This window comes from Octopus sinensis, linkage group LG8 (genome assembly GCF_006345805.1).
Source record: "Octopus sinensis linkage group LG8, ASM634580v1, whole genome shotgun sequence".
In the NCBI taxonomy this organism is placed as follows: Eukaryota; Metazoa; Mollusca; class Cephalopoda; order Octopoda; family Octopodidae; genus Octopus; species Octopus sinensis.
The window spans coordinates 7948887-7960716 of NC_043004.1; the positions used below are offsets into that span (position 1 = coordinate 7948887).

Sequence of the window (11830 nt, forward strand, 5' to 3'; positions counted from 1 at the left end):
GAGAAAAAAGACCAGTCGACATGGTGGTGTAAGAAATCATTAAGTAAAAGAAAGAATTTAAGAAAAATAACTGAAAATATAACGAAATAAAGATCTAGTTTAAAGAGTTTATTATTACAATATTTATAAACACCTATGTTGATATAAATCGCTTCTGCACAGGTGAATTCAATATTTTAAAAATCATTTCTGGATAAGGTTTTAAGGATGCAGGCAGTCGATCTTCAACCTAACCAAGAAAGCAGTTTCTATTGCTTTTTCAACCTGTTGACAGTCTCAACGTCTGTGATGAGGGCAGGATTTGAAATGAAAATACACTGAGACGGAATAGCTGCCGTAAGTCATCTTCTTTAGAATCACTCAAGCTATTGAGATGGTCAGCTGCTCGGAGATGAATCGTTATTTATGGACCGCGAAAGAATGAAAAGCTAAAGTCGATCTCGGCGGAGTTTCAAATCAAAACGCAGACAGTCGGTATAAATTGTGCGAGACATTGTAAGGGTTTTATTAATTCGAGCTTAACACCTTAAAATTAAATGTAAGGAAATGTTAGTTGGAAATCTGAATGGTTAAAAACAAAAGTAAAAAAACTCACGATAATTACAAATATAGAAAAAAATTACAAAAAAAACAGGAGTAAAAAGAAATTGAATTATCATATGAAAGAGTTTGTTTTTCTGACACAAGCCAGAAGATTTATATGGAAATAATTAGCAAATTAAGAGTCGTATAAAAATAGATGAAATATAATAAAAATGAATGAGACGTCGATCGAGATGATATAGTGTTTGTATGTAGAGGAATGTGAGTGTAGAACATTGAGAATTAAAGAGAAATGTTTCCATGTTCAACTGTGTAAAGTTAATATGAATAAAATACATGTGAACTGTTGCAATAAAGAACGGTGAGAAAATGATGTCTATTTACATTTTATATACATTAAAACACACCTGAATGTAGCAACAGGTTGTGTTACATATGCACAGCCATAGAGAATAAGTTCAATTCTTACTTTACTATGTAGGAAAGAGTATGGACTTCGCTCACTATTATCATTTGTTAGGTTTTCTGTGTAATTTCTATAGAGCGTAGAAATATGTTAGTCAGTTTTCAGCGCGTTGACCGTGTTACTTGGCGACACGGATTTGTTTAAAAAGGGAAACTGTTTCTTGAAATTTGTGTCTGTGTTGTGAAGTACCTCAAGGAAATCAACCACTAATTCATCCAATAATTGTTCATTGAGAGAAGTGTCCATATAAAAATGCCATGGATTTTGTTGGGAAGACAACGGAATCTTCCAGTTACCCCATTCAATAAACAAATGTATACAGATAGATGCGATAGTTTTTGCTGTATATTTGAGAGAGAACTTCGTTAAAATCAGACAGCATGTAGCAAACTGGTTAATTATTTTCACTAATTTATCTTCGAGTTTGATTATGTTACATACTTTGATAATATGAGACTGGGGTAGAGTAATGCGAAAATCGAAGTTTAAACAAACTAAAAGGGCTTCTTCATAAAGGAAAAAGTCTTTGGCTATCCGATTAATGGTAGTTTTGTTTTTTTCTAAATGTAGATATTGTTGGAAATATGTTTGACTTTCGACAATCACTTGCTCAACAGCAAGCAATTTATCATCGAATTTAGCAGCGAAAAACAAACACACGGGTCCCATGAGTTTATAACTAAACTGGTGGAAGGAGTTATACATATAGAATCGGTGCATATAAACTACGGCAATGTTTAGTATATATTCGCTTAACATCAATCGTCGGTTAATGTATAACATAAACATACCTGTTTTCTGACGATAAAGTACTTCGTTTTCATAGGTAAAGTTATCAGGTTGATATTTTCGCTTGAAAATCTCAACAATTTGTTCTTCGCTGAAAATCCAGTCTGTTTTTCGTGGCGCATTTCCATTGGAGCTTTCAGGTAAATCATTCATCGGAGTTTCATTAGTTTGTTGATTATCAGCAATTTCCACCTGTAAGGAATTCTCAGTATTCGCCATTTGATCCATTTAAAAATAAATCTCGTTCTTTATCTCTTTTTCAGTTAATCGATAAAGTTTCGGCTGTTTGGTGTCTGAAATCAGTATTTTCTTGGAGAATTCGGTTGGAAAAATTGCTTTCGTGGTCAGTGGGTGTTGGCGAAGCGGAAGCAAAAACTTCACTGTCCCCTGTCACGAACCCTCTTTCTTATATATACCCCAACAGGTGTCGCCTGCCGAAAGGGGTGAGCGGAAGTGGATCCCGGGAATCTAGCCTAATTAAAGATGCGTCATAAACGCCGATGGAGTGTAAACTCACCTTCAAGTAAAATAGTCTTTTAATTGAATTCATAGAAGATAGAAATTTATAAATTGAAGCTCACCACATATATATTAGCAAAAGCAGAACAGATTTATAAAATATTTTAAAATTATACTTTCATTAATTTTGTTATATTTGTATTTTAACATGTATATTAAACCTTTTTCTGAATATCGAATTATTAACTGCTAACATTTTTTATTTAAATGTTTAACATCACTTTGTCACGCATAACATATAGGGATTTGCCGTTTAAGTATAAAAATAAAAATAATAAAAATATATCTGCTTCGTATTTTGCTTCATACAAACAAAAATACATATCGTTGAAATCTGTTTGCTTTTCCAACATAAATAAACAACTATATAAAAGATGTTTATGTAAACGACTTAACTACGAGGTTTGTGTAAACGATTTTGCACACAAACACACAGAGAAAGACTCACAGCTACGCATGTGATGAATCGCTTTTAATGAAAACCACTTTTATTGTGAAAAAGAACCAGGAGAACTTATAAAAATGCATCTTTTCTGTGTGGTTCAGTTACTGATATTTTAAAATTGTCTGAAAATTTTCAAACTTGGTATATTAATGAAATTCCTCACACTGAATTTGGTGTTGTTATTCAATTGTTGCAGAAAAAAATTGAGAAGCATGTTATAGAGGCTTAAAGGTTGATTATTTTCATCGAATAATGAAGTAGGATTTGAAAAGCCGGCATTTTCTGCGTGATAGCTGTGCATAGCAACATGACAACGTTAGACAAAACATTACGACGACGTCGACAGAAGTTTTAATAAGTTTTACTTTTGAATATAATCTCTACAGATTTATGAGAGACCGTCTCCCTACGTGTCATTAATAAATTTTAATGAATGAAATCATGCGAAATGTTGTAAGAAGCATGTAAAGAATATAAAAAGGCCAAATGGTGAGTGAGGTGGTGACAGGACAACAACAGACGTGTAAAGTAGACGTGCTTGGAAAGTAGACACTACCTCGACTTGTTACCATGGAAACTGGCACCGATGTGTTTGTGGTTTTCGATTGGCTGAAATTACTCAAAATTTACAAATTTTAAATGCTATTAATATTATATTTATTTTCTTATGGCGAAAAGGAATTTCGTTTTTATAATTAGCATAGAAAACGTACATAAATACACAGAAATTGCAATGAATTGGACGAAAATTAAACGAAATGAAAATTGTGAGTGAAAAGATCCATGTTGCAAATGGAAACTGTATTATCGAATGTGTCGATGCGAAGCGTCAGGATACTCTGATGTAGTTGTTGAATGGTTTTCTATTTCTTATGTGTAGAAAATAGCACATAAGGCTCAATCGAAGGCGATTGTCTTGTGATGTCCACGAAGGGCTATTATTGTATTCTGCTGCTCTAATTAATATTAATGATAATTTCTAGTAAAACAGCCCTACTATTTATGCTTCTCAGCATTACAAAGATGAACGGCAAATTTGGGCCTTGCCGGATTTGAACGCAGAACATAACTATATGCCAGCATCCATTTCGCTTGATACTCTTTCGATTGTTCATTTGGAGTAGAAAGCCCTGTAGTGCTCTTACGAAAGATGTCTCTTATGGACAGGAAGGATTGTCATGAGGGTTCTAAGCACTTGGAAGATTGGTGAAAACTTGTGTATCCCTAAGGTTAGAGGTAGTAACCCGCTAACCACATAATTCCTGTCAGGAATATGACCGAACGTGAGCCAAAACCCAAATAATAATTATAATAATAATCCTTTCCTCAATAGGTACTAGGCCAGAAATTATTGGGGAGGGGGAGGCATTCGATTACATCGACCCCAGTGTGTAACTAGTACTTCATCGACTCCGAAAGGATGAACGGCAAAGTCGACCTCGGGGGAATTTGAACCGAGAACGTAGCGGCAGACGAAATACCTATTTCTTTACTATCCACAAGAGACTAAACACAGAGGGGACAAACGGATTAAGTCGATTACATCGACCCCAGTGCGTAACTGGTCCTTAATTTATCGACGCCGAAAGGATGAATGGCAAAGTCGACCTCGGCGGAATTTGAACTTACAACGTAACGGCAGACGAAATACCGCTAAGCTCTTAGTCCGGCATATTAAAGATTCTCTACTACTACTACTACTACTACTACTACTACTACTACTACTTAGGAAAAAGTTGGTAAATCGCATTGTACTTACGTAAGGCAACGTGCTGGAAGCATCGTTAGCACGTCGGACAAAATGCTGAATGGCCTTATATTGCTTTCCAATGGTATAGTCGCTTTGTCCCCTGTCTCCTCAAAATCGCTGCTCGCCCTCAACCCTGCCACAAACCGGTGTCTCGTTCAGGGCAAATGTTGTGATCTTATTTGCCAAGCTAAACGACTTGGTGGCTTCTAGGTCTGAATCAGAAAATATAAATTACATTCAGCACATTTTTTCGTTGTGAAGAAATTTGGGAAAAAAGTATTATTTTTCTGTAATCCTGAAGCATAAAATTTAAAATGAAATTCAGTGATAAATGAAATTATCCAGGAAAATTACACATCTTGAAGTCATCCTCCATCTGTGACACATAGACATACACACACAGAAGCAGATGTACACGATGCGATTCTGTGAGTTAACGTGCGCGTGGAAACAAGTAGCGATGCAAGGGAAATAACTCATGCAGATGGTGACGTATCGTTCATTCGTTACCTGCCCTTCGCTGTTTATTTGGTCGTATTTTACCTTATTTTAAGAAAAAAAGTAATTAAAATAAAGGTTTCAAAACATACTTTAGAAATGTAGACTTTCTTTAAAAATGTGTTTTTTGGAATAAAGAAATCACGTCACGTAATTCCACACCATTTTACGCCAATCTATAAAATGCTTATTTGTGTACCATGCAATGTTGTTTAGAGTGATCTGTCTTGGATGCTCCTCGGTGTGTATGTATGTATGTGTGTGTATATATGTATGCATGTGTGTGTGCGTATGTGTGGTGTATGTGCATGTCTGTAGGTATGTTGTATATGTGTGTGTATGTGTGGTGTATGTGCATGTCTGTATGTATGTGTGTATTTATGTATGTATGTGTGTATGTGTTTATGTATGTATGTGTGTATGTGTGTGTGTGTATGTATTTATGTATGTATGTACGTATGTATGTGTGTGTGCGTGTGTTTGTATGTATGTATGTGTGTGTTCGTGTGTTTGTATTTATGTATGTATGTGTGTGTGTATGAATGTATGTATGTATGTATGTATGTATGTGTATGTATGTATGATTGTATGTATGTGTGTATGCGTGTGTTTCTATGTATGTATGTGTGTGCGTGTGTTTGTATGTATATATATATATGTGTGCGTGTGTTTGTATGTATGTACGCATGTATGTATGTATGTGTGTGTATGTATGTCTGTGTGTGTATGTATGCATATATGTGTGTATGTATGTGTGTGTGCGTGTGTTTGTATGTTTGTGTGCATGTATGTATGTATGTGTGTGCGTGTGTTTTTATGTATGTATATATGTGTGTGTGTGTTATTGTATGTACGCAGGTATGTATGTGTGTGTGTATGTGTGGTGTATGTGCATGTCTGTATGTATGTGTGTGTATGTATGCATATATGTGTGTATGTGTAGATATGTATTTATATGTATGTGTGTATTTATGTATTTGTACATGCGTGTGTTTGTATGTATGTATGTGTGTGTGTGTGCGTGCGTGTGTTTGTATGTAAGTATATATGTGTGTGTGCGTGTGTTTGTATGTATGTACGCATGTATGTAGGTATGCATGTATGTGTGTGTGTATGTATGTTTATGTGTGTGTATATGCATGTCTGTATATATGTGTGTATGTATGTATGTGTGTGTGTGTATGTATGTATATATGTGTGGGTATATATGTATATGTGTATGTATGTATATATGTATGTCAGGTCACTTTCGAGTGCTACTGGTATCATGTAACCCAGTACAACCTGATACATGGTCGGGTGTCGGCGACTAAACCGGTAACCCCATCAAGTTTGCTTGGTGAGGAGGGTGTTTATTGGACACCCTGCGGGATGAAAAACAAAACTCGTCAAAGGGCGGAGGAACTCTTGAGAGTTAACGGCCATCCAATAAATGTGTAATTTTTTTTTCTTAAGGCTTAAGGCTGCATCATGCACGGGGACATAGAAATAGTCGGACTGAATACCCGATCGCGTGTTTAAACCACTGGAAGTGAAGGACTCCTAGCCCTTGTTAGGGCATCCTTCTAGGAGAAGGTAACTGGGATAACACCGACATAAAACCTGCGCCTCATGTATGTGTGTGTATGTATTGTATTGATGTATGTGTGTGTGCAGGTGCGGTGTATGTGCATGTCTGTATGTATGTGTGTGTGTATGTATGCATATATGTGTGTGTGTGTATGTATGTATGTGTGTATGTATGTATGAGTGTGTGTGTATGTATGTATGTATGTATATATGTGTATGTGTGTGTGTATGTGTGTATGCATGCATACATGTATGTGTTTGTGTATGCGTAAAGATATGTATATGCATGTATGTATGTGTGTCTATGAGTGTGTGTATGTATGTGTATGAATGTATATGTGTGTATGTATGTATGTGTTTATGTGTGTGTGTGCATATATGCGTTTATGTGTATGTATGTGTACATGTATGCATGCATTTATGTATGTCTTGATGTATGTATGCATGTGTTTATACGTGTATGCATGTATACATGTATGGGTTTATGTGTATATGCAAGTATGCCTCAATGTATGAGTGTGTATGTTTTGATGTATGTAACTTAGACATATTTCCATCTGAGATTGGCCCAAGTCATGTTTAACTTAAAAGCTACACCTGATAGGATGTGTTAAGGGATTACGAAGGGACCCATGTCGGTGGCGCATAAATGGCACCTTCAGAACACTGGATGCTTTAAGGCCCTCATGCTTTCCGAAATCCGCCGAAACTACACCTGATTATATATACACTTTAGATGAGTTGTAGTGCACCTGAGCACTGTACACAATTATTATTATTATTATTATTATTGTTAGGCCCCATCGAGCAATGTGGCTGAGTTCCTTTCGGGCCCTGGACCTCACCGAGGCGGGTTCGTCTCGAGTGCTGGGCTACTCACTCGGATGCAATAACCGAGACCTTTCGCATTATGTTGTGCTTGAGCGGAAGATGAGAATGATGATGATGTTTTATATATAAATGTACAAACGTATACGTGTGTATGTGTGTGTATTGAGTTTGTCCCTCACAGGAGACCGAAAACCGGTGTTTGTTTGTTTAGGAAAATACTTAACATCAGAAGATTAAAGAAGAGACTCCTAATGAAATCGGAAGAAGATTGCCAGGTTTGGCAGTTGAACACACCCCACGAAAAAAAAAAAAAAAAAGACGAAAGACAGAAAATTGTAACACGTGGTGAATAAAGACAGGCCTAACGGTCAAAATTTAACCGCCAAAAACAAAAGAATACGTGACTGCTGACGGTCAAGACTATCCAAGTGGGACCACTGCACAGATAGGAACGGAAACGCATTAGAATCGATGCATATAAGAATAGAAGCTCCGTATACACACACACATTTATATACATATATATACACACTCATATATATACTATATATATATATATATATATATATATATATATATATATATACACACACACACACAGATATGTGGGTGGGTGGGTGTGTCTATGAATATACGTGTTTATGGATGTATACATAGATGTATGTTCAAATACACCCGCATATATACGTCTATGTTATGTGGTTTGTTAGATGGAAGTGTAGCTGGACGTCAGGACTCTAGGAAACTAAAAGAAACCTCACTAAGAAAAGAAATAAAGAAATTGTGAGCAGATGAAGAGAAATGAAACACCAGAAGTATCCATTGCCCTCCTACGATATCTGTCCGGGAATATGAAGATAGACAACCGCCGCATGGAGGACAGGGAATTTGAGTGGAGAAAAAAGACCAGTCGACATGTTGGTGTAAGGAATCATTAAGTAAAAGAAAGAATTTAAGAAAAATAACTGAAAATATAACGAAATAAAGATCTAGTTAAAACAGTTTATTATTACAATATTTATAAACGCCTATGTTGATATAAATTGCTTCTGCACAGGGGAATTCAATATTTTAAAAATCATTTCTGGATAAGGTTTTAAGGATGTAGGCAGTCGATCTTCAACCTAACCAAGAAAACCGTTTCTATTGCTTTTTCAACCTGTTGACAGTCTCAACGTCTGTAATGAGGGCAGGATTTGAAATGAAAATACACTGAGCCAGAATGGCTGCCGTAAATCATCTTCTTTAGAATCACTCAAGCTATTAAGATGGTCAGCTGCTCGGAGATGAATCGTTATTTATGGACTGTGAAAGAATGAAAAGCAAAGTTGATCTCGGCGGAGATTCAAATCAAAACGCAGACGGTCGGTATAAATTCTGCGAGACCTTGTAAGGGGTTTATTAATTCGAGCTTAACACCTTAATACTTGTATAATAACGAAGACTTATGAATAAAGAATATAAATTAATGAAATAAATAAGGAGAAAAAAGATTTTGAATTTAAAAAAAAAATCATTTATTCTATAATACAAAAGTTTATGACAAATTAAATGTAAAGAAATGTTAGTTGTAAATCTGAATGGTTAAAAACAAAAGTAAAAAAACTCACGATAATTACAAATATAGAAAAAAATTACAAAAAAAACAGGAGTAAAAAGAAATAGAATTATCATATGAAAGAGTTTGTTTTTCTGACACAAGCCAGAAGATTTATATGGAAATAATTAGCAAATTAAGAGTCGTATAAAAATACATGAAACATAATAAAAATGAATGAGACGTCGATTGAGATGATATAGTGTTTGTATGTAGAGGAATCTGAGTGTAGAACATTGAGAATTAAAGAGAAATGTTTCCATGTTCAACTGTGTAAAGTTAATATGAATAAAATACATGTGAACTGTCGCAATAAAGAACAGTGAGAAATTGATGTCTATTTACATTTTATATACATTAAAACACACCTGAATGTAGCAACAGGTTGTGTTACATATGCACAGCCATAGAGAATAAGTTCAATTCTTACTTTATTAAGTAGGAAACAGTATGGACTTCGCTCACTATTATCATTTGTTAGGTTTTCTGTGTAATTTCTATAGAGTGTAGAAATATGTTAGTCAGTTTTCAGTGCATTGTCCGTATTACTTGGCGACACGGATTTGTTTAAAAAGGGAAACTGTTTCTTGAAATCTGTGTCTGTGTTGTGAAGTACCTCAAGGAAATCAACCACTAATTCATCCAATAATTGTTCATTGAGAGAAGTGTCCATATAAAAATGCCATGGATTTTGTTGGGAAGACAACGGAATCTTCCAGTTACCCCATTCAATAAACAAATGTATACAGATAGATGCGATAGTTTTTGCTGTATATTTGAGAGAGAACTTCGTTAAAATCAGACAGCATGTAGCAAACTGGTTAATTATTTTCACTAATTTATCTTCGAGTTTGATTATGTTACATACTTTGATAATATGAGATTGGGGTAGAGTAATGCGAAAATCGAAGTTTAAACAAACTAAAAGGGCTTCTTCATAAAGGAAAAAGTCATTGGCTATCCGATTAATGGTAGTTTTGTTTTTTTCTAAATGTAGATATTGTTGGAAATATGTTTGACTTTCGACAATCACTTGCTCAACAGCAAGCAATGTATCATCGAATTTAGCAGCGAAAAACAAACACACGGGTCCCATGAGTTTATAACTAAACTGGTGGAAGGAGTTATACATATAGAATCGGTGCATATAAACTACGGCAATGTTTAGTATATATTCGCTTAACATCAATCGTCGGTTAATGTATAACATAAACATACCTGTTTTCTGACGATAAAGTAATTCGTTTTCATAGGTAAAGTTATCAGGTTGATATTTTCGCTTGAAAATCTCAACAATTTGTTCTTCGCTGAAAATCCAGTCTGTTTTTCGTGGCGCATTTCCATTGGAGCTTTCAGGTAAGTCATTCATCGGAGTTTCATTAGTTTGTTGATTATCAGCAATTTCCACCTGTAAGGAATTCTCAGTATTCGCCATTTGATCCATTTAAAAATAAATCTCGTTCTTTATCTCTTTTTCAGTTAATCGATAAAGTTTCGGCTGTTTGGTGTCTGAAATCAGTATTTTCTTGGAGAATTCGGTTGGAAAAATTGCTTTCGTGGTCAGTGTGTGTTGGCGAAGCGGAAGCAAAAACTTCACTGTCCCCTGTCACGGACCCTCTTTCTTATATATACCCCAACAGGTGTTGCCTGCCGACAGGGGTGAGCGGAAGTGGATCCCGGGAATCTAGCCTAATTAAAGATGCGTCATAAACGCCGATGGAGTGTAAACTCACCTTCAAGTAAAATAGTCTTTTAATTGAATTCATAGAAGATAGAAATTTATAAATTGAAGCTCACCACATCTATATTAGCAAAAGTAGAACAGATTTATAAAATATTTTAAAATTATACTTTCATTAATTTTGTTATATTTGTATTTTAACATGTATATTAAACCTTTTTCTGAATATCGAATTATTAACTGCTAACATTTTTTATTTAAATGTTTAACATCACTTTGTCACGCATAACATATAGGGATTTGCCGTTTAAGTATAAAAATAAAAATAATTAAAATATATCTGCTTCGTATTTTGCTTCATACAAACAAAAATACATATCGTTGAAATCTGTTTGCTTTTCCAACATAAATAAACAACTATAAAAAAGTTGTTTATGTAAACGACTTTGCACACAAACACACAGAGAAAGACTCACAGCTACGCATGTGATGAATCGCTTTTAATGAAAACCACTTTTATTGTGAAAAAGAACCAGGAGAACTTATAAAAATACATCTTTTCTGTGTGGTTCACAGTTACTGATATTTTTAAATTGTCTGAAAATTTTCAAACTTGGTATATTAATGAAATTTCTCACACTGAATTTGGTGTTGTTATTCAATTGTTGCAGAAAAATTTGAGAAGCATGTTATAGAGGCTTAAAGGTTGATTATTTTCATCGAATAATGAAGTAGGATTTGAAAAGCCGGCATTTTCTGCGTGATAGCTGTGCATAGCAACATGACAACGTTAGACAAAACATTACGACGACGTCGACAGAAGTTTTAATAAGTTTTACTTTTGAATATAATCTCTACAGATTTATGAGAGACCGTCTCCCTACGTGTCATTAATAAATTTTAATGAATGAAATCATGCGAAATGTTGTAAGAGGCATGTAAAGAATATAAAAAGGCCAACTGGTGAGTGAGGTGGTGACAGGACAACAACAGACGTGTAAAGTAGACGTGCTTGGAAAGCAGACACTACCTCGACTTGTTACCATGGAAACTGGCACCGATGTGTTTGTGGTTTTCGATTGGCTGAAATTACTCAAAATTTACAAATTTTAAATGCTAGTAACATTATATTTATTTTTTTT

At 34.9% G+C, this 11830-nt stretch overlaps 2 protein-coding genes across 2 annotated transcripts; both read right to left on the reverse strand.

Moving 5' to 3' along the window:
* Window positions 1-1099: 1099 nt before the first annotated feature.
* Window positions 1100-2017, reverse strand: LOC115215127 (cyclin-T1-like). Its single transcript, XM_029784300.1, has one exon. It carries the CDS (start codon window positions 2015-2017, stop codon window positions 1100-1102), a length of 918 nt encoding a protein of 305 aa, XP_029640160.1.
* Window positions 2018-9524: 7507 nt separating this feature from the next.
* Window positions 9525-10442, reverse strand: LOC115215128 (cyclin-T1-like). Its single transcript, XM_029784302.1, has one exon. It carries the CDS (start codon window positions 10440-10442, stop codon window positions 9525-9527), a length of 918 nt encoding a protein of 305 aa, XP_029640162.1.
* Between the last annotated feature and the right edge of the window lie 1388 nt (window positions 10443-11830).

Excerpts from the sequence above, each read along its gene's own strand:
- LOC115215127 (XM_029784300.1), bottom strand. The coding sequence starts at position 2,017 with ATGGCGAATACTGAGAATTCCTTACAGGTGGAAATTGCTGATAATCAA.
- LOC115215128 (XM_029784302.1), bottom strand. The coding sequence starts at position 10,442 with ATGGCGAATACTGAGAATTCCTTACAGGTGGAAATTGCTGATAATCAA.